Raw genomic sequence first — 24,964 nt, forward strand, 5'->3', positions numbered from 1 at the left:
AATGTATTAATAAAAAACATGAATTTACACTCATGTCGTTAAAAACGCTTTCTCTTTCTTCTGTGGAAAACAAATGAAGATATTTTGTCAAATGTCTAAGTGATTTTTTGTCCATATGATGAAACTCAATGGGGTCAATGTTGTTTGGTTACCAATGTTATTGGAAATATCTTTTGTGTTCTGCAAAAAAGTCATACAGGTGTGGATTGACATTAGGGTGAATAAATAATGACTGAATTTTCACTTTTGGGTGAACTATCACTTTAAAGAAGACCACTGGGCAAGAAAAGCAGAAACATTGATTATCAAAATAGCGGTTTGCTGCAGTCGTGGTGTCTTCATTTAGCCAGTGTGCATTGCATCGTTTATGCAGTATGCAGTATGAGAGTTAAGGTATAAAAAAAATGAATGTCACCTTACTAGTATGGGAGCTTAAAGTAGACGCTGAGCCTCCAACCTGCACCTGAGGCTGTTGTTTTTAATGACTTTTAATCTTGCTTCCTTTGTAATGAGCCAGGAAAACAGACCAATGCCAATGACACGCAGGCATCGGAGAGCATCAAGCTCGCTCCACATGCTATTAGTTGGTTAGTGACAGGTTGCAATGAGAAGGAAAAAAACGTTTGGCATCGGACGTGTCCTGCCCGAATGCTGAGTCACGAGATTTACTCGGGGAGTCGAGTTTCGCCCGAGGGCTGGAGTGCGCTGAAGAGTTTGGATCCCTCCATCGCAAACCCCCCTGAGAATCATCTGCACTGGAAATGAGGACATGCTGGAATCACGCAGGAGGGGCTGCATTCCCCTGGGAGCCCTTAAAAATTCTCCTTAGCGCTTATCCCTGCATTAGAGGCGTAATAGCTGCTGCAATTGGTGGGCTGTTTAGGCCTGATCTCTCCTCTAACCACGTTAACGCTTGCACTGTAATTGTTTTCAAACCGAGGATGACAAAACTGTCTAGCTGTGCTGCAAAGTCTCCTTTTTTGGAGTTTTGATCATCCGTGTTTTGAGAACACAATCATGCACTTCTTATTTCTGTAGTTTGCTTCTGAATAATTTGATTTTATATAAAAATACACTACTGTTCAAGTTTATGATCACTTGTTTTGTTTTATGAATATGTGACCCTGATGCCGAATATCAGGCTAAAGTTTTTTAATCCAGTTGAGATAACAAGCATCAACATTTCATTTCAGACTTTAATTTCTTATTTAATAATTAAATTCAATATTTGACATGGCTTTACTTAGCCAATATTAAATATGTTATATATAGGTTTTATGTAGGATATCATTTGACATTATGTAGGATGATTTCATGTAGAAAACAGCAAATCACACATTTTTCATAGGCAGGGTAACATATTTTCCACATTTTATAACAAGATATTTGGAAGAATGTTGTTTACTGGCCCCCATTCACTTGCGTGGGTTTTGTGTCCATACAATAGAAGTGAATGTTGGCCAGTGCTGTTCCGTTACCAACTTTCTTCAAAATATCTTCTTTTGTGTTCTCCGGAAGAAAAAAGACATGAAGGTTTGAAATGACAAGAATGTGAGTATATGATGACAGAATTTTCATTTTTGGGTGAACTATCACGGCTTTTTAAATTATATTGAATAAGTTCTCATCTATTCAGGGCTCTTATTGGCTGCTTTGTCTTCATAATTTGCTCAAAGTCATTCATTTAGAATTTTTTTTTTATGAAAGTATTTGTTATAAACAGTACTAGATTAAATATTTATAATTATATTTTGTCTACAAAACGAATTACAAACATCTAGCCATACTGTACTCAGTGGTGTGTATTGAAGTTTTGAATTGAAACCCCTGGAATGGGGTTGGTGTAGCGTGACGCTGGTGACGACAGCTCATTAAGGTAACTGGCCTGTACATGAGAAAAATAGCGAAGTCTTCACCCTGTAATTATTTATTACTGCTAGTGTCCTGCAGGGCATCCTGATTCTGAACTGATAGGGATACACTGTCAAAAATGCTGTTTTTGCCCCCATTTGTTGGGTCAATGGGGGCAAATCCAGCTGTTGAAAATGTTAAAATCTGATCCAACAATGGGTTAAAACAACCCAGCATACCCAGCATAGGGTCTGTATGTTTTCGACCCAACGCTGGTTTGAAACTAACCCAGCATTTTTTAGAATGTACATATACTGGTGCACATTTCATGGATAGGCATAAAAAAATATCTTTATTGTTCGAGACATGAATAACACTCGAAAGATTTAACTCCTAGTGCTGAAAGATTGTTGATTCATAAGCCTCTGTGAAAGCATCCTTTTGTATTGAAAAAACAATGAGCTGAGGGAGCAGTTTAGTTTAGACTCGGTCAATGGTGAGGTGAGGTTTATGGTTGCTCTTCTGTTTTCAATCTTGCCGTTTAATTTGAGTGCATTTTATAGCATAAACACCGATTCTAAAGTATAGTTCACCCCTAAATTCAAAGACATTATTTACTTGATGACTTCATCAAGCAGATATCTAGCAGAATATCCAAGCTGCTTAAATCATAAAGGAAGTAAAACAGAGACAGTGTGGTTGTGACAAAAACAGACTAAATCATCTTTAACAACCTTTGCGGTGTAAACTTGTCCTTTATGACTATTTAAAGAATCAACAAGATGTTTGGCCAAGAAAAGAAGAATTCAGCCAGTTATCTATGCCTTATGTGAGCAAATCAGAGCATTCGCATTTCTCTTCAGCTGCCATCTGGGCATTTCAGTTCATTAAATCTGCACTAACAAGATTAAATCTAGTGCAAATGCTCAACAGACAGAACACTAGAGATGAAATGTGCATATACTGCTGTTGTTCAACCACAGATTCTTTTTAGGGGAATTCGGAGGCAAAGGTTGGTGTGGTTTTATGAGCACAATATCAACAGTTTGGCAAGAATGTTAAAGTTTGTGGTTAGACATCAGATTGTTTTATTGGATGTTATATCAATAGTAATAAACATACTGTAGGTACTCAATGAGTGCTACTGTCTGTGATTAAAAATATAACTGAAGCATAAAATGAGGAATATCTCAAAACTGGCTGCTGGGTCATGCGAAGCTGAAGGCTAATATCCGTTTAAGTAAACGACAAGGTAATATACGTTTTACTTTGTCTTTGACAACACAATCTCACAGGAATGTGGTACTATTTTACAAGTTAGCTAATTCGTATAAAATTGTACGATCTTAAAATTCTTGCAAAAATGTAAATTTCCAGTGTCAACATGTTTCAAATGGACAACGAACAGCCCCAACCTATCCTCTAACACACCCTGTATGTCATTTGTCCCCCAAAGCATATGTCAAACACGTACAGATTCTGCTCATTTTATACTGTAAACATGGGGTTAGGGACTATGTAAAAAAATCCACACGTCACGTATAATCGAATAAGCATTCTTGATTGGTTGCAACAGTCAAACTTCATTTCATGATGTCAACACCTATAGGGTGTTAAATGCTTTCCTGTGGCTCAGTGGTTAGAGCATGCGCTAACAACGCCGAGGTCATGGGTTCGATCGCAGGGGTTTTCACATAGTCAGAAATAAATGTATATTACAATGCAATGTAAGTCGCTTTGGATAAAAGACATACATCAAAAAAATGTAAATGTAAAAATATGCTGCTGGCACAATGACCCATGGGATCTTTTTTTGGAGGACATGCTCTACAGCACGTGTCTCAGAGGTGTACCAAGGTATTTTGCTTTTCCCTGAAATGACCTTCACAATATTCATTTGCAGCGCTCGGAAAAAATAATTCACTAAAGCTTCAGACAGTTTAACATGTGGAGAGAAGAAGCCTCGTGCATGATAGCTGCATCACTTCAACACATTATGAGAAACAGATGAGGAGGGTCTCGTTGCTTTGCTTCACCTGCAGTCACTTACATGCCTTGACAGAGCTGCTCAATACACAGCCTTCACAGGAAAGTGCTACCAGGCTCCAGATGTGCCAGGGCCCACACAAATAGCTCTACAGCGTCGAGCTCTGCAAATCTCCAGTGGGGCCGATTGTTATTTAATGTATGAAAATACATATCGCAAATATCTTGGGACTCTATTCATTGTGGTTAATTGGATTGAGCGAAGCCCACTCGTTGGCCTACATACGTATTGTATTGGGCTCAGGACGCCTAATGCGAATGACACTGATCTGGTGAGGTTGACATTTAAACTCTCAAATCCGCTGGGCTGTTGTGAAGGGCTTTTTGGAAATGGACGGGGGGGCTTCGACTGCAGAATGATGCTGCATCTTATTGTCAGAGCGCCTGTCGATGTGTCAATTAAAAGCGTGTTGTTTAAATCTGCATCTCTCCTTGCTTGCATGATTCCTCGCACTACTTCGCAGGATCGCATTTTCCTTAGACCTTTTCTTTAACAACTTTTAGAATCTCTCACTTTCTTCCTCCGACGAAGGTATGCTCGGCAGAGCCAATATTTATTCACTTGACCTACAAAAAAATCTTCGACAGGAACCGTTCTCCCTCGGGCTTCAATAAATCATATTTAATTTCCTATCACTCTAAGCAACGATTTGCAGCGAAAACAGGCCGTATGAAGAGAGTATTGGATGCATATCACATGAAAAGGCTCGGGTTCCTGCTCGTGTTTGTCTAGATTACCGTGCTTGAGGAGATTAGGTGTAGATTAGGTGTAGCGCAGAAATGAGTATGAAATGAGATTATAATCTGTTATCAAGGGTATGAGCAAACTAATTAGCCAGCAAGGAAAAACGAAACAGAGTGGAATTAATCCTCAGGCCTGGAAGGCGTTTGCACGCTCACACAGACATACACAAGACAAAAATAAAATGGGTTTTGGGGGACAGTATTATTTTTTGGGCTGTATCCCTCAGGGTGGGTTGGTTGAATTGGTTTCAATTCATTTTATGAACTATTATACTGTAGTAGATCAGTTTGTGTTTGACTGCATACCACCATGGTTAACTATACAGCACACGTAAGGCTAAAAGCACAAATGTTCCCAAATCCACTTTTTTTACTGAACCGGAGTACTTACAAAGATGTTTTACACAGGATGCTGTTGTTTGTGCAACAGTATAAACATCAGCATCACTTTATGCCACCATTTTAATGTATGCAAAGAATAATGACGCAAGGGATGTTTATTTACTTTATAGATTCCTTAAAGAATTGTGCAAATTGGAAATCTGAACCGTGCTATTCCACATCTTGTGGGTTAGTTATGAGTTTTAGGTCGAAGGTTTGTATTATTTTTCTTGTACTGTGACGCATTGGTCCTAATGAATCAACAATGTAAAATATCTATTTACATATCATTTATATACAAACATACATGTTGAATATATGCGATTACACTTTATTACAATGCCGTTTTAGCCTGTTTGGAACCTGATCAAATGGCTTTGTGGATGGTTACGGAGGGACGCAGGTTTTTACGCTTAAGAAGTGTCACAACTGTGCAAAAGTGACATAACAGTCTTTATACACGTGTTACACAATGTTAAATCTTACATAAAAACCCGAACCTGTTATTACATAAAACACGCTGTACAGACAGTCACCTTGCTGCAAAGTTATCAAGAGGTCTGTTTTTGTCTGATAGGTTTATAGCCTGAAACATCTTGAAATCCAGGTTACACAGCACAAGCATTCCTCAATCGCATGTTTCGCATCTTATTCAGTTTCTGTTAGCAGATTACACAGTAAACTAATTACAGGGCCAATGCTTCATGCGACCCATGTGAGCACTATACACGTGCATGCAAAGAGAAAATACTGTAGGTCAAAGAGAGAGAAAATCTTCGAGCAAATACAGGACTACCGAATAGCAAAATGAAAATGACAATAAAAATCTGTCAATTCTGTTTTGTGCCCATGTGGAGGTCAATGAGTGTTGTTTGGTCACAAACCATATTCTTCAAAATATTTTATTTTGTAAAAAATACATTATTTTATATGTATAACATTGTTATGAAGGCATTTTTAGTATGCTTACTTTTTCTATGGAGATATCAATACATTAAATACATTACATTACTGTGCTTTTTTTACATTCGACCTATGCTTTCATTTTCACCAACCTCCAGTGCATTCAAGATGTCAGGTTGTGTTTTCTTTTGGAATTGACCCCCAGCTACAGGAACGTCTGCTTTGTTTGCTTTCATGTTACTGTATATACAGCACCATTGTATTTTGATCCTTTCATGTTCAACGTACAAATGCAGACTCTGTGGAAACATTTCATACCAAATCATGACAATGCTGGAAAAAATCGGATTAATTTAGAAGACCTCCTATGACGAACATGTATTTATTTAGATGACAAAAGTCCTAAGGAAAGGGGGAAAATGTAATTTTAAGAGGACAAGTGTAAACTTGCCTCACTGTCTGGAGGCTATAGGTTGTAAAGCAAGACTTGGGGCCAGATCAAATGATAAAACGATGGCAGCACAGGTAAAACAGCAGAGCTTCAGGACAGTTTGTGCAGTAACATTTTCATTGACACTTTTATGGAACTGGAAAACATGAAAGAATCAGTTTAATGTAGCAAGACAAGATAAACAAATTATGAAAATAGCCCAAGCCACGACTTTATCTGAGCTTTATTTATGAAATAGATGAAATCTTTTGGAGGTGCATGACAGGGCTTGATTTTAATTCATTTTTTTACTGCTTATTTAGTCATCTGTTTTATTTTTAACAGGACTTCATGTTACCATGTAAGTGCCACGACCAACAACTAGTACAATCATATCCATAAAACCTGGTTAAAGAATAATAGGGAATTGTTTCTAAGTGCCACTGAAGTACAGTAGAAGAAAAGTAAATGTGTGTCTGTTTACATAAGCAACACTAAAGTTTGTTACATTGCATTGAAGTGATAGTTCATCCAAAAATGAAAATTCTGTCATTATTTATTTATAACAGTACATTGCAACTGCACTGCAGTGGATCTTGAAAGCCTAGTTTTAGAAAGCACTCCCAGAACTAGTACCAGGGCTTGCGTACTGTACTGTACTGCCTTTGAGCGGCTCTCACATAGAGACAAATTCCAGGAGACTCTTGTAGTTAGCCAAAGACGTGAGATTAAGATCTCTGGCTGGTTTCATATGTATGAGACATACTTGAGTTTTAATGAAAGAGTATGTCTAGAGGTGCTAAATTGAACGAATTCAACCCGGTTTACAGTGAAATCTGCTCAAGGGGCAGCCTTGGTCATTACGACTGAGTGTGCTTCGGCAGGGAATCTTAAAGAGAAATTGGCACTTTCTCTTCAACAAAGATGATGTAATGGTTTTGCCGAAAAAAGCAGGGAGCTAGGACAGATCCCAGGAGAGTAAATACACCAGAGACTGAAGACCACCGAGTTATGCGTCGCTGTTACATTAACATAAAGGAACAAATTAAATCTAGAAGAAATACATTCCAATTGGAAAGGAAGATGCTTAAGTGTCTTTTGCAGTCATTGTGTCTGTGTACAGCATTGTGCTTATAGTGATTCTTCACACCTTATTTTGTAGCTCCTAATTAAAAAGGGGATTTCACAGTATACAAGAAGCAACATGCAAGGAGATAACAGGAAATATGTGGTGTTTGGGTTTTGAAAACTGACTATTCATTGGGACCTTTCACTCAAGGGAATGAAGAAAAAAGTCTATTGTCGAATAAAGAAACATAATTTGTCCATGTCAATAACTTCAGAAGGTAATTGAAAAAGCAAAAATAAACTAGGAGTCTGTACATCACAGTGATTTTACTGTGGATGTTCTACTTATAGTCATAGATTCAGGAAGCTTATTTCTTCTTCAAAATGGAAGCAAGACCAATGCTCAATACAATTCTTAGGCCAAGTAATAAAGGCATCATCCACTTTACTTTAGTCAATTTGAAAACGTTCTGGCCTTTCATCCACACGTGTGTTTAAAAATACGCTTTTAATTGTTACGTGATCTATTCAATAAAAAAAATGCGACAATCCATGTTATGCTGATGTCATTGTGCCTACATGTCATTTAATACTATTGTAAAATAAATGCAAGAAAATCTAATAAATTGGATAAGGCTCCAGATCCACCGAGGCGCTTTTACGCGGCTAAAAATGGCGGTTGTGGGCCCTCCAATTCCTTTTTTTTCAAGTGGAGACGCGCTGGTTACTATGGCACTCTGAGTGTGGAAAAAACCGCTGAGTGCAGGAGCTGAGCCTGCGGAAAAGAACGGCAGCTGCTAGAGTAAAAACGTGACGTTTCCATTGGAATCAAGTGAAAAAAACACGCCGTAAGCCGGCAGAAAGGCCTCGGTGGACATCAAAACAGATAGAAATGATGTATTACCACACTTCTTTGTATCTGATCTCACTATATTAGGTGGCCAACTCGAATATGAATTTGTATTTTGTGAATATTACAAAAACGTATGATTATTAGAAAAAACTCCCCTAAACCTAACATCACTGCCATAAAAGCAAATTTTGATAAAAAGTGCGAACATCTTTACTGACGTAAGATTGTGTTGTTTACTTTTAGATTTGGATATGCTGTAAGGGGATTTAAAGGGACTGCTCACCCAAAAACTTAAATTCTGTCTTAATTTACTAACCCTCGAGTTTTTCCAAATCTGTAAACGTTTATTTGTTCCGATGAACACAGAGAAAGATAATTTGAAGAATTTTTGTAACCAAACAGTTCTTGGCTATCATTGACGTTAAAAGAAAGCTAGGCGCGCAGCTCCCAGCCCAAAGCCTGTCCTCGCGCCTGAATATTTATGAGAGGAGCGGACGATGTTGTGTATTTACCTTCATTGGAAGTCTTGGTTGAGTATATCTCAAACAAGGAGGCAGTGTTGGTGCAGGACAGTAAAACATCATCCTGCATACAAACAGCTCCTCGGGGATGGAAAATATGGGGGAATATTTCAAAGCCCGTAGCGTATGTGATTGGCCTCTGCTTTGTTTGAACAGGGAGCCTGAGTCGCGGGCTCCTGTGTTAGGATTCAACATGAATGGGAATGAATGTGTGGCAGCTGAATCATACTTTAAGACAGAGGAAGAGAGGCAGTCTGCAGCTATCCATACCCTTCAGTCTTTGTTATGGAACCGGCCCTCCTGTGGTCTCTCTGACTCGACGAGTATTTGTGGTGTCTAGAGTGAGATAAGAATGCTTTTTCCACCAGCGCTTCTTTACCTATCTACAGTATCCTTACCTTTTCTTTCATGATAAGGAAATGACCATTACAGTACCTGTGGTTTTTACTTATTAGGTTCAATTAAGAGGCAGTTAGCCTGTTTTAAAGTGATAGAGCCTTGTAAAAAGATAGATCTATTTGGTTTATCATTTACCTTTCCTATCTCATCTGGATCAAAGGACACTAACATTATGAAACCGAAATTGACCACAGTATATTTGCTCGGAAAGCATTCTCTTAAAACGGACACGTGTGTTCCAGTGGAAACATACATTTTATATACTGTCATTTCCATCTCAAAGGTCTAATTCACCTCAAAAAAATGATGTCATTTATTTATTCACCCTCATGTCATTCATAACCTGTATATGACTCTTTCATCTTTGAAACGCAAGAGAAGATATTTCATCTCAGGGGTTTTGTGTCCATACAATGGAAGTCAATAGAAGACTTTCTTCAAAACATCATCTTTTGTGTTCTGTAGAAATAAAAGAAAAAAGTCATACAGTTTTGGAATGACATTAGGTTGTGAAATATCCCTTTTACCACAGGAATAATCTCTCATTTGTGGTTTTGGATTACTAAATTACAACTAAATTACATTTAGATTGACGAATTACATGCTGATGCCTGTAATTACCATTAAAATGCATAAACTCTCATTACAGAGCACATCTATGGGTTGTTATATGGGTATATGCGTATAATTTACAGCAACGTGCAAGAAAGCTACTAATACAGACTATGCGTTCACAAAGAAATCATTGTATTCATGTTGGGTTTGCATTCTGACCTATAGAGGTGTTTGTTATATGAAGAAGGACCCAGTGAGCATGCTCTGACTTAGAGTGGTGTTCTGGTGCTGGCATCACCTAGAAAAGGCTTATCCAAGGTGACATGTCTACCCAGCAAAGGGCAAATAGTGCATTTCCGCAAATATTTCACCTTATTAAATATACATCAATGGGCTCAGGTTTTTAAGCTGCTTCACCTGAGCCAAGGTTGCTCTGGCAAGTTTTATTTTTAACAGTTGCCGACTGAACGAGAGAAGGGAAGAAAAATTTAGATTGGGAGAAAGAAATGCAAACAGCAAGAGAAATAGAAATAGGGGTATAGGTTTGTTTCTATGGAAGCATATTGGTAGCAATATTCAATTTCAAATGCAATACTCAAAATGGCAATGCAGTATATAAAATGACAATGCATTTATTTATTGAAATATACATTTAAAATAACATATGTGCTAAATGAAAACGAAAATTCAATAATGTAATTTTTTTTTGTCACTACTTTTAATATGTAATTTAAACAGAATTTTTAACGCTCTTCAAGTTGCAAAATGAAAATGGATTCCCCCGATTGATTTTATATGTTTAAGATAGCAAAATTATCATTCAAATGTAGTTTTCCCTAAATGCATTAACATTAACAGGTTGAACATTTAAGTTTGCATTTTCATATACATTCAATATGGACTTGAAAGGGCATTTCGAGCTGGCCACGCCCCATCCCTGATACAACGTCATCGAGTGAAGGCGGAGCCAGCATTGCTCATTACGTGCGTTGATGTGCGGCTGCAAACTGAGCTGATAATAGTATTAAAACGCAAGCAGACGACAAAAATTACTAAAGTGTTTCTTAAGATTGTTACGTGTCTGTAGATGAAAGAACTATTAGCTACATCGTCAGAACATCTCGCAGAGAATCCTCTGCCTTATTATGCGGTGAGCTCGCTATGCTGAATGTCTCATGTTGACCTTCTCATACGCAGGCAGACGTGTTTTCATCATAAACACATTGTGACAGTTGTCTTTTAAGTCCTAATATCTTCACACAGTCATTCGGAAATCATTGTTTTTTCGAGATGAGTCTTCAGTAATCGAGTTACACTACATCTGTACAGCCCAAACTTTCGTGCCGGAGGCAGTGTACGGGGAGAGATTATGCACAAATATATGTAAACATTGCCAAAGAGAAAGGTTTGCCCTTACGAAAGTTAACCTTGCTTTCCGGGTACCACCGTTTTGGCTGTGACGGATCCACCTTAACTCAACTACTGAAATGACGGAAACGTTGCGGCACAAAAACTTTTTCTGAATTATTATGTTAAGATATTAACTAAGAAGACCACAAACACGAATGTATTTATGATGAGAACGTGTATGAGGACGTGATTTTTTATTCACTTCTGCAGCCGTTCTTGTTTCCAACACCTCAAAAGAACGGACGTAATGAGGGGGCGTGGCCAGCTCGAAATGCATTTTCAAGTCCACATTGAATTTTGCAACACTCAACGTATTGTGTAAATGTAAATGCAATCCCAATGTTCAACCTGTAAATGTTAATATATTTAGGGAAAATAACATTTGAATTTTCATCTTGCTACAGTTTCATTGTGCACCTAATGTTGCACATATGTTATTTTAAGTGCATATTTAAATACATAAATGCATTGTTATTTTACATACTGCGTTGCCATTTTGCATATTGCATTTTAAAAAGAAATTGCTACCAATATACTGTACCTCCATATATATTTCTAGAAAGCATTCTAAATGTGTCATGAGGCACATGGCATGGCGTGTGTCCTAGCGTGTGACGCAGAGCGTGACACATCAGGTGGAGTCTGCCTGCAGTGGCCAATGGATGTGGCACTGATGACCTCAGTGTCTGTACAGGCTGGGTGGTGTTGCTGGAAGAGGTTAGAACTTGCTTTTCAATGAATTTGTACACACACCTATATAGATGATTATTTGTGTATGTTCACATAATAATGTATGTCATAATGCATGAAATGTTAGTTTTTTCCATTAATAATTCAAATCAAGGGTAAATGTTTTTCTGATTCAGCATTTCTTTTTTTCAACCACCGAGAGCGTTCAGACACGCCTTTGAATGATGTTTTCTTTAAAATAATGACTAATGGACTTTAATTCAATCTAGCAGCAAGAGCTATTTTGAGCTTTTGGACTGATCTGTACGTGTATGCTTTGCGAAACATCTTGGACAGGTGTGGCATTGTTCCTTAGACTGCCATATGGTGCAGTGATCCCCCATCATGCACATACTACATCTAAAAAAGGTCACGAAAAAAGGACACCAAGGGTCCAGAGCAAAATGTGTGTGCGATGTTCTGGTAGTGTTCTTTTACGTTTTGTACATAAGCTAAGCCCGTTGTGCTATTATTGAAATGATTTAGGAAATTTAGTTCAGGATGTGAGATTCTGTTAAATGAATTATAACAAAGGGGATATAGTTTCAGGTGCAACAATCGGGTTAATATTCACCTCAGGATGACTGATATCTACACAAGCTTTTATGATGTAAGGGTGGGATCCTGTATTTCCAGTCTTGCTGTATTTTACTACTTGATTTTTTTCTGTAAGTCAGTTCAATGTAATTAAGTTAACTCATAAAGATCATTTTATTTCACTTAATAATGTAATGCAGCTGAAATCTATGTTTTACAGTCTGGGTTTGATAACCTGTTAAATACAAACATTCATATATATTCATTATATGTGGCTTCAGTATGCAAATACCTGTATTTTTTGGAGCCACTGTATTAGTCAACTTGTACCAGACACATGTATGTTTCTGAGTGTTTTACCCAATGGCATCTACACTGTTAGTCAAGTACAGTCAAACTTGAAACCGTACACAGCCAGGTGGCTCACATGCTGCCAAAGTCTGCAAATCATATGGCTTACAGTACGTCCAGTGCTGCTCCTTGTCACGGCTGTGTTTGTGTGTGCGCTGTTTCTAGGGGTCATGGTTTCACATATAATTCCTTGCAAGTCACCAGACATTACTGTAAGTATGCAGGCAGTAAACACGCCTGGCAGAGACTTTAAATTAATATCCATATGCTACACAGCAAATGTCGAGTCTGTTCTTCTCTATAGACAGACACCTTAACATTTGTTTGAGCAGGTGACCATCAAAAGCAACAACAACGCTGCTGACTCATAACATGAGAATTTTAATGCACATCTGTTGCAGATAAGAGGCGGTATGGTATTTTGGTTTCTTCGCAGCGGGGCCTTAAATCTCATAAGTCCGTCGTCGATGTCCACTCGCTGCCCTTGAGCGAGCCTTGTTCAATAAGTTTGTCATTACAGCTGTGTGACACTGGCCTCAGGCCTGACGGTTTACCATGAGTAGCGCGCACAGAATCTTGCATGGCGCGCACTCCAAATGCATACCGACCGGGTGTCAGATGACTCGGCAGCGGCACAGCCCTGCGTGAACTCTATTGTTTATTGTTTTATTATGTAAAAACGCAGAAATAATGCAATCTTGAAAGAGAGTGGGGGTACCGCGGAGGTCTGCTCAATGACATGGGCGACTGTTTGGCGCTTATGCTAAGGTGGTCCGTGCTTCAGGTGCTTGGCCAGCAATGTGTTTAGAGTTTCTGATGGTTACAGATGAATGACAGACATATTAATCGTTGTTCTCATATAAATAAAAGGCAGGAATTGGATGAGTACTGAGTGTCAAAGAAACATATGCTAAGCTATTTTCTGTATAATGGAAATTATATCTGCCAATTGAAATAGATTTTCAGAGACAGTTTAACCTTTAAGATTAATTTTTCTTACCGTAAAATCATAGTATCACGTAGTATTTATTGACATTGTTAAGTAGCAACTTAAATAGTCCTTAAGATAATATACAATAGTGAAATAAACTATAAAACCGATTAAGGTTACCAGGAATTCACTACTTTTTTCACTTTTTTGCCTTAAGGTAAAAGGCTACAATGTAGGGCCATTTCGTATAAGCCCAGGCCATATTTGCATGTATTTTCTTAGCTTTTTATAGGTGTCGTGAGTGATGGGTGACTATTTCAAGAACACTGACACAGCTCAGTTTGTCTTCAGGTAATCTAACACACTTTAGGGATTTAGCTTTGCTGTTTGTCCTAGTCCAGATAAACCCAGTCTAGAGGTCACTTGTAAATCAGGGCCAGTCTTTTTTACTGTACATGGAGGCAAAAAAAGATGTTAAAGTGGATGGAGTGGGAGGAGCTCAATGCGAGTTCACAAGTTCTCTTGTGTCACTAACCAACACAATCTCACTGGCTAATCCACGTTATATCATATGTTTTGGTACGATTTGCTTTCGTGCCAGTGTTGTTAGGTTTGGGGGTGGGATTAGGGAAGGGGCTTCAGTATCGCTTTTTTCTGATAATCGTATGGTTTTGAATTTTGACACTTCACAATCATGTAGCAGGTTGTGCATGCACATGGTTTGGATAAGGTTGCTTATATATCCAGGCACTCCGTAAGCAACATTTGTGTAGATTCTGTGGCATTTCTGCTAAAATGGTGCTGGGAACAATGGCTTGAATTGGGGGCTTTGGTTGGTTGGAAAGACGCTTATAGACCACTTTGCAAGGTGTAAACAGACTCCAGAAGCACTTCCCGTTTCAGCTAAATTATTTTTTAGATCACTTACGGTGTATAATTAAATCTTAATATATGTTTAACATTTTTAACCGGATATATATGTTGGTTGTATTTTGTTTGTTATGTTAAACATTTGCATCTAGATCACAAAGGGTATTAAAAAAGGTGATGTTGGTTAGTTTGGAAGAATTGAGCTATATCACAAATGAGTACGGCTTTTATTTGAGCATAGTCAGGGCTCTAGAGCAACATTTCTGAGAGGTGGCACCAGCACTTAATTTGGTAGCGCCAGAGTCGTGGGGTGAGGCAAGAAAAAACAAACACTACTACAGCCAAACATTTTTTATGTATTAATAATCGAATTGAAAATCAGTAGAAATAATTGTTAATGATATGATTATTGATTTTATTGCTTATACATAAACTCTCTTTTAACACTTTTTCAACACAAAGTGTAAAGTGTATTTAAAGCATATCTTTAACAACTAAATTATTGAATGCAAATTTTTCTTTATCTTACCAACTCATAGAAGGTGAACACAATTCCTTGAATATGAGTGAGTGTTTGGGCCCATCCTTTGTTGTTTGATGAACATTATAAACGGATATCTTTATTATGCTGTTTCCCCTTTTAAGAGCGAGTATATGGATCTAATAAAGTGTGAAACAAAAGTTTTGTTTCCCAACTGTGAACGTTCATGAAACTGACTACTTTTACAAGGATCTTTGCTAATATGCGAATTTTTACGTCATTTTGTCTTTCTCAATGCGTCTGTCACTAGCTCTGCATCCGCACATACAGGGCCGGCGCCACCGATAGGCAGAGCAGATAGTTGCCTAGGGCCTCAGGCTTGGACGTGGGGCCTCCATAACTGTAACGTGTCTCCAACTTCAACGCACATAACATCAAACTGCTGCAGCAGTGTTTCGAAAGCATAGCAGTCTGCTTGAGTCTTGGCAAATTGAAACAGATTTTTTAATAATATCATTAACAGTGTAAAAAATATGTATTATAAAATGTGGAGGTGACAGCCTGTTTGACACACCACCAACTCAGACAAGTCGACCATTAAGAAAAACTGGTCGCACCGGCAGGAAAAATTGTCACAAAATGCCACCATTTGGTCGCAGTCTAGAGCCCTGATAGTGACCTGAAAGTTAAAGGGATAATCCACCCCAAAATGAAAATTTGTCATGAATTCCTCCCTCTCCAAGTTGTTCCAAACCTGTATACATTTCTTCACAAAGATCTGTTGAAAAATTTGATCATTTGACATTGCTGGGACATCATTGACTACCATATTAGAAAAAATGTAAATGGTAGCCAAAGGTGCCCTAGAACGGTTTGATTCCTAAATTCTTGTAAATATCTTTAATGTGTTTAACGAAATTCGAATCAATGTATACAGGTTTGAAACAACGTGAGGGTGAGTAAATGATGACAGAATTTAAAACATTTCGGTGGAGTATTCCTTTAATATTGAATAAACACTTTTTTACTCAAAATTATAGTCTATTTTGGCTCCACCCACAACAAAAAGCAGGATCAACTGTCGGGTGTCACCAAGCAATGCGCACGCTGTCAGCCTGGTTGACACACCACCAAGTCAGACAAGTTGAGGGATACAAAGCCTCCAGTGCTGTTATACGGAGATAATGACAGGCGAAGCGGGCAGCAGGAAGGATCATTGCATCATTGTTGATGTTTTCAAACTGTCACATCTGGTGTTGACCACCAGGGTATTATGTGTGACTGTCTTGTTGGCTTTGCTAGTATCGTAGATGGCTGCTCTTTCTTTGCTGGGATCCGTCACACCCAGGGAAATGAAAATCAACTTCTGGAATCAACATCAATTTACCTTTATGAACTTCTATCAGGCTTTCTTGTTACAGAGGACATGTTCAAGTCCCCTCTTAATGTAGAGCATTCCATAAATAGTTCTTCTGTGGTTCATCTACAGTCTTTGTTTTTTAATGACAGACATTTGCACAAGTTGTGCTTTTTTAAACATTAGCCCGGCGTCTCATTCTGCAGCTAGGAGCGTATTTTGAGGTTTAAAAAAGTTTTCAACTTTCCTGAAAGACAACCGGGCTCAAGCTCGAAAAAATTGAGGTGCGGGATGAAACGCCTGTTGGAGCATAGTTTTGTTTAATTTTCACTTTCAATAACTTTTGATTTCATTTCTAGCGAGAAATTACTACTGTATCGTTTTTAAATATGTAATTGGTTATTGCAAAGACGCTCTCTGTTTATAATTCAAATAGACATACGTTACGCTGCCTATGAAGCCTGTCTCTGCGAGCTGCCTTCGTGCACAAATGCTGCTTCTGAAGTCATTGCCAGCTGCTATCTGTAAAGTTTTTCTTTTTTTTTTTCTTCTCACGGCCAAAGGAAGCATGTTTGCTTAATATGAAGTTATGTCAATGACCTAATTACAATCTAAGGCAGATTTACATACTGAAAGATAGATTTTGGTTAAACTGGTCTTGGAAGTTACTGTACGAGACACAGGTTTTTGGAATTTACCAGGGAAAGAAAACAGTAAGCCTGTTTGCTGCCCAAGGGAATACACAACCTATGGCATTGTCAACAGTCAACAACACCTGTCTAGCCAGTTTGTCTATATTTTCAAGGGTGTCATTTTCACATTTTACCACATGTGAGTACATGAGACGAGTGCTTGAATGCGTTGCAGGTGTGAAAATGAGGCGTCAAATTCATAGTTTACTTGTTTGTCAGCACTCCTTGCCATACCTGCAGGGCTTAAGCTGATGGACTGAAGTTTTTGTCTTGCCTCGGTGGTTAAAACATCATAGCAAAATCTTAACCAAAAAATAACCGTAGGAATGGAACGAATTTTTTAATGACGCCACAGAACATTAGTGTATAATTAATGAAGAATAACTCTTTCGATTTGTTTATCTCCTACAGCAAAGAATGTCATATCTGATAAACATGTGTCCAACACTGTAGTTTGACATTGAAACTAACTCAAAAGGTCTTTGTGAAAGTTACAAAAGCTGACACACTTTATTATTTTCATAACGTTAACATGTTTCTTATTAAATATCAGTTGCCCATACACATCAGTAGCACTGTTGCCTTTGATGCCTTTGAACTGAATGATCGCCATTGAAGCACAACAGCATTGCTAACAGTTTTCTCCTCACCGGCTCATCAATAAATATCTTTACCTGAAATGTTTAGTTATTTCACAGATTCTTTTAACTTTTAAATGATTATTATAATTTATAAACAGTCGTGTTCAGCTAAGAAAAAATGTCTGTGTTATTTCTTGGGACAACACGTTTTGTGCTGCGTATGTCAAAAATCTAAACTATTTATTTACATTTACATTTATGCATTTGGCAGACGCTTTTATCCAAAGCGACTAACATGGCATTGTATTTTACATTTGTTTCTGACTGAGCATTGTGATTTACGATGAAAGTGAGTTGAAAGTAACACACAATGTGTTAAATGTGTTAAAATGAACACATCAGTTTTAAGATTGTAGAACCCGTGATCACGAGCCATGCATTTTCTTCACCTAATTATTTAAAATCTTGTTATATTAGGGGATGTAATGCATTTTACATACTGTTTTGCCCACCAACATAGCATTTGACCCTTTGGTCGATTCAAGCCCTCCATAATTCCACTCTTTTTTGGTGCTTGATGTTAAGAATGTCTCGTATAAGTTATGCAAGGCATTTGTTAACCTAACATGTAACATGTTACATAAATACACTAGACCTGAGAAGAGGAGGATGCTGGTAAAAGCTCTGCTGGCTGCACAAGGGTTTTCCTCTTGAAGCTGAGCAGGACTGTGGTTATCAACAGAGCATTTTATTTCCCTGACTTTGGCATCTGTAGGTCTGTAGACTGGGAAGTCTGATATTTCTAGCTGGTTCTTTTGGTCCGGATCAAAAAAGAAAAAATGTAGACCTGGTTCGCTTTGCGTTCAGACTGGCATTTTACAGCGAACCTAAAGATATCGAACCTAACGGCTTACGTGTATAGTCGTGATAGGACAATGCTGTGTGCACAGTGCTGCATGGGTTATACATGCTCAGTGTAGGCTAGCCTGCGCATATAAGGGTATTTTTTAGCAAGCCCGGATCTCATGATGTTCGATGCCTTTGTTCCGTGTTGCCAGAGTTTGTTTGAAAGTGGATCGAGACGCATCTTTTCAACGTTTTTTTGGAGCGCACCAGGCTTTGGGTAACAGCGTTCACAGTTACACAAAAAAAACGCACTAACAGAGCAATCGCACCCGAGTTGGTTTTAATGGGACCAAACACGGCATATACTGTATGAACACACCCTTAAACACCAACTTAAACTAAATGGTTTAAATTCAGCGCAGCTATCCGTGCGTGTTCTGTCTGCCCGTGTAGAATTGAGCATTGCTTTGGTAAAGCCAAGAGAATGAGTGCTCAATACATATACTGCGGTGTATGGTTTGTTACTTTCATTCCTGATCAATCTGTTGATTCTTTTCTCTACACTGCCAGCATCTCACTGCAGATCTCAGCTGATGCTGCAGCACACAATAACTATTCAGAATCCAGACTATAGACTTCAGTTTCATAACCACAGTTGTTTCCAAGCTGAACCTAATTGTGTGTTGTATTTTTATACGCTGTTACCGTAGGCGACCGGTAAGTTTTCACGAACCGGTTTAAGTTAACAATGACTTCCTTTTAAATATTCCGTTTACGGTCACAGGATTTAATTTCACAGGGAACAATACGTATTTAGGATAGCACATGAAATTGTTTCCTGTTTGTGTCCTTGAATTGGAGCTATAACACTGTATTTTCTCTCCTGTATCACAATGGACATAAAGTGTGGATCGTGCTGTATGCAGTGACTGTGTAGGGAATGCCATTATCATATTAATTATCACGAAGTATTTCAAACAGATTGCTTACTGTGGAATGTTTATGAAATGTTTTTTTTTTCAAAAAGGACAAGTCTGAAGATGAAACGGCATATCTGTTGTCTTGCGCCCTATTTTTCGACAAAACAAACAAACAGAAAGATGAGGAAAGTTGCTGTTTGATGTGAGTGCAGCATTAGTCGCCTAGTTAGAAAGTAATGGTACATGCAGAAACAGGAGCGAGATCACGTGCTAGCTGCCCTCACATCACAACCGGTGTATTTAAAGTGCACGGCATTTTTATTGCTTAAGATTTTATTTACACTTGAAAGGTACTTGTTACATTTTTGCAGTGCATTACATGATATTACATCAGTGATGTTCAACAATTGGAACTACAGGTCTAGAGCTGTGGTTAGAAGCATCGTTCCTTGACATGTAGACTTACAACCCGAATTCCGGAAAAGTTGGGACGTTTTTGTTTGGAAAACACGTGCGTTCGTTCACAGGGCAGAAACGATTCTCTGATAGCCCTGCCCCGCCCCCACACCATGACTCGTGACAGGAAGTAAAGAGAGGTTGTTTTGATAGGGGGTGGCTTAACACTTCTAATAAAAATGACGATGGCACATGAATTAGAGAAACATAATGAAGTGCCTTTTTATAACAAGTTATTTATCCATAAATAATGAGAGTGACTTTAAACAAATGCTTGACCTGTGCTTTCTTTAATAATTCTTCATGACAATTTTTAAAGTCTAACTGTAAGACGTGAATGGAGACTGTTGATCGATAACCACTTAAATATTGTCAAACTGTGGTAGACAGAAAATGCCATTTTTTAATCGCATAGCATTCAAGCCTAGCTTACAGAGAGGACGCAGGACAAACATTTACCTCATTATGTCCACCAACCCGCTATGTTCTCACTAAAGCACTAGACATTCATTTGTGTTTAAGTCTTGTGCACAGAAGCAGGCGCACGCTCACAGTATGGTGGTCATACGGGAGGGCCGTATTAACAATAAACGCTGACCTACTTCCTGCAAACAAAGTCACCTTGTCAACCCTTTGCTTTGTCGTTCTTTTTTATTTGTGCAGAGATCTCTCCGTGCAGAACAAAAGAGAGAAATAGGCTTGCCGAACAGTTTAATACAGCCAGATCTCTCCACGTCATGCACAGAGAGCGCTCGGGTGCCCTTGGGCCGATTAGCTCACCAGTGCTTGCCAATCGACTCCCTCGCAAGAGACCCCCGCTAACCGGCTAACAAATTGAATGTGTGTTTAGACGGACAAGGCAGAATTAGATCAGCTCTCTTGACTGTGTCAGAAAGATGTGGCAAGTCGCTACCCGCACCGGGCCTTGAGTGTGAATGTGCCTCCGAGACCAAAATGCTTGTTAAGACTAAAGGGTGTTGTCAGAATGCTAACCAGATAATTACTGGGCGCTTTTTATTACAATTAATACAATTTATTACAATTTATTACGTGATACACGCATCATGATCAAAGATGGGCTGGGAAAGGTTGGGTGCTAAAATTTTTTAAACAAAGTGCTTGTGCCTCATGTAATATAGAGTATTAACAATGCATTATTCTATAGATTTACATGAACAGTAAAAGAATGAAGAGACCATTCCAAATTGCAATTTATTCAGCATTTCAAGATGTATTGTGGACCTTCCGGTCCAGTGTCTGTTGAATTTCAACAAAACAAACACTCAGGAGTGCTTTAAAGTCATCAAGCAGCCATGTGAAAGACTGACAGCGTGAAAAGAAACATGAAAACTGTCATCAAAATCAAGGTTATGACCAAAACGTATTTTTTAACTTTCCTAAATACAAATATTGCTGTTGTATTGCTTAAAAGTAAATATGAACTTTATGAAAAATATAATTTTCACCGAAACACATAGTAAATTCAGAAAAACAGACAATTATTTACTAAATTGAGAGTTCATATATTTTCTTTGTGTTTGAGTGGTGCACGTGATACTCGGCTAATATATATATATTTTGACGTCACAGACATATTTCAAAGAATGACTTTCACCCATTCCACAGTGCAGCCTTGTTATAATCTCTTCCCACTCAGGCTATGTCAGGTTTCACTGGGGGATTTAATCAGATTTCTGTCCTGTCAGCCGGACTATTTGAAGAGTGTTCGCTTCATTTTCAATGTTTCAATTTCATTTTGGAGGGCACGGGATATAAAATTCTCACTTTTTCGGTGTGCAACATTTTCTGCCACGTAATGCCGTTTGGTTTTTATTTCTGCACGCTGTTCTTTTTAAGTCACCAGTAGATTAGCCATAAACTGACTGCTGATGATATTGGGTGTAGTTGCATTATAGTCAGTTGTCTGTGGCAATTGAACAGATTTCAGTGTAAGCAAGACCATTCTCTTGATCTGGAGCAAAATGGGAAGGCATAAGTTATGAGTCAGTGACATATGCCGTGCCCTTTGGGTGCCCGGTAACAACGTGGGAATAACGTGATTTCTGCAGCACTAAAATTGTTAAGCTCAAATGGTCCTGCAGAGCAGCAGAGGAACACGCTTAGCTCAGACCTGAGGGCGTTATTTATGTCTGATCTGTTAGTATTCCTGGAATTAAAAAGTATCAAGAACCTGCAGGTGAATGTTTGCAATCGTTTTGATAAAAAGCAATTAAATTATTTTAGAAGTGTTCATTTATTTTAATGAGAATCCATTGACTGTTTTTCAGATGCCGCGTACTGTCATTTCTGTGGTTAGCCTTTAACTGCCATTTCAAAAACTGAAATAATTTTGTCCACAAAGACATGGTCTGTTATGCCATTCTGTACTGTATGTGTACATTGTCCTTTGTACCTGACACATTATGGCACAATTCTATTTGTTTTCATTGCAGTGCACCTTTGAGACACACATCTTCAACAGCCAAAGTGTGTCTGGTGTGTGGAGATGAAGCGTCAGGATGTCACTATGGGGTCGTAACATGTGGAAGCTGCAAAGTTTTCTTCAAAAGAGCAGTGGAAGGTAAGGCTGTCGTCTTTATCTTACAAAGTCTTGAGGGGCAAAATGTCCTCACGCAACTAGATATTCCCATTTGCCCAGCACAAGTTTCTGGTTGACTACTGTCCGAACATCCAAAACATTGCATACAGGTCAACCAGCACAACAGCATCCATTTTGGTTTTCCAGCAAACCCACATACCAGCGTCTCTTATGCAGACTTTGTAGCAGGGTCAATAAAAGTGTATAAGGATATTTAATAGGATATCGCTTGAGGGCACGACTGGATGCTGTATGATTTACATTCAGTCATTTAGCAGACGCTTTTATCCAAAGCGACTTACAAAGAGTTCAGGGAGCAATAAGCGATATGTCATAAAAGAGCAATAGTACGATAGTTGATAATACAGGTAATAGTACAAGTTTCTAATCAGATTGAAAATAAGAGAAATAGGCCAGCAGCAGAGAATAGATTTCCTATAAGCTGTACTTGGTAAAGCAGTCCCAGGCCTGGATTTTACACTTCTAAATTTGGGTATCAGTGACCTATGGGATCATTCACATCAGATGTGAGCAGTGAAATATAGTTTATGCGTTTGGTGAAGTGGGACATTTGGTAGGGCATTTGTATTAGCAGTTATGAAGCCTTTTCAGAAAAGTGCAAATTGCTTATTAAGCCAACAGACACGTCCATAACTCCTCCGAGCAGAAATAACAGCCAGACAGAAGTGAGAAATGTGAAAAAAGTTTTTGAGAAAATATTCAAGAAATCTATTTAGTTTGAAGTGTTGCTGTAAAACTTTGGACTTCATTATGGAGTGTCATGCGTGTGGTGCTTAACTGTTAGATACTGAACATTTTCTTTTAGAAAAGATCAGATATCGTTGCCACTTCTTAGCTCAAACCATTTTATGAAACCGTAAATGTGAGAAAATCTTAAAACCCACATTGGAAATACTACAGCGCTTCTTACACAAATGGCTCTCCACTCATGCAATTCAACTTGCAATTCATTTTTAACAGAGTTTGATGTTAGCATATTGCTAAGCTAACCATGAGATTAGCTTAGCAATGTCTAGTTTCTGTCCTAAATGATTGTGTGACTTGCTGTTGCAGTTTATAACACAGCACAACCGACCCACCATGTTTATGTCTTCTTAGTCAAACGGAACAACATTTAACTGAACTCACTAGCAGAAAAGATTCTCAATAAATATAACAGGAACAGCTCAAAACCAGCAGACAGAAAATGACAAGCAAGCTCTGTGTGATGTTCGGCGAATGCACGTGACCGGCTTTATTTTTCTCTATTGTCGGAGATCACGCGCATTGACTCATGCGTGTTTTAAAGCCGAATTGTAAACGCATCAAACTCTTCATATGTGAATGATCAGGGGAACGATCTGTCAGTGATGATGTAGCTCACGAGGACCGTCATCCGGCAGGTGCTGATATCCCTGAAGCTCATTTTAAGCCTTTTAACATGAACAGACTCACTGCCTCTCTGTGTTCTGTGTTTTGTTTTCATTCAAAAGATTGTGCACCATATATAAACGTCTTGTATAAGCAAGAGCGGCTGACTTTGACTTTACTACTGTTATGCATAGAATAGTTCTAAAACTACAATGTTTAGATGATTGTTGCAATGAAAAATAAAATAAATTATATATTTTGTTTTAATTTAAAATAGGTTCTCCTTAATGTTTGTGGTATTGGTGTGTGTTATTAATACAATCAAATAAAAACTATTCAAAACCTTTTTTAAAGTAACTTATGGTTTCGGTATCAGTTTTCGGCCAAGTTCATCCTAAATTGTCGTTATCGGTTTCGGCCCTAAATTTTCATTCCGGTGCATCACTACTATTAAGCACACAAATACTTTATTGGGTAAAAGACAAAAAAGAAAGAGAAAATCATAGATGAGATCTCTTTAATATTTTTGTTTTTCTTTTAGACATTATGGAGATTTAATGGAGAACAAAGTGGAACTTTTGCTTTAATCTCCTGTGTAACAGATACACTTCTCCCGAGATAAACAAGCCCAAAAATCTCACAATATCTCAACAAGTTTCAGAAGAGATCTCAAAGTTGTTAAAAACCCAAGCTCAGGCTACCAAAGTAGGAAAATTAGCTTTTTACAGGTGCACTTTTAATAACATTGTAATTTTTCTTACTATGGTAGTCAATGGACAATGCAATGGTCCATTGGCAATGGACAAATAAAAAAATGTAAAAAAGTACACTAACCCTCCCTCTTCTCTCAACAGGTAGTGGTCTAGATTTTGTTGAAACTAGTAACTTTGTATTAGCACCTATCGTACTATTGCTCTTTTATGACATATCGCTTATTGCTCCCTGAACTCGCTTTGGATAAAAGCGTCTGCTAAATGACTAAATGTAAATGTGAATGCAATTGTGTCCAAGAACTGTTTGGTTACAAGCATTCTTCCAAATGTATTGCTCTATGTTCTTAAGAACAAATAAATATATACAGA

At 38.2% G+C, this 24,964-nt stretch overlaps 1 protein-coding gene across 1 annotated transcript in view; it reads left to right on the top strand.

Moving 5' to 3' along the window:
* The window catches only part of nr3c2 (nuclear receptor subfamily 3, group C, member 2), a 69,535-nt gene that overhangs the window by 16,772 nt on the left and 27,799 nt on the right, over positions 1 to 24,964 (top strand). Inside the window, exon 3 of the mRNA XM_079463150.1 lies at positions 22,366 to 22,493. Within this exon, the coding sequence (XP_079319276.1) occupies positions 22,366 to 22,493 (128 nt within the window). The remainder of the gene's footprint in view (positions 1 to 22,365; positions 22,494 to 24,964) is intronic.

Source organism: Barbatula barbatula (genome assembly GCF_947034865.1).
Source record: "Barbatula barbatula genome assembly, chromosome: 8".
NCBI classification, from domain to species: Eukaryota; Metazoa; Chordata; class Actinopteri; order Cypriniformes; family Nemacheilidae; genus Barbatula; species Barbatula barbatula.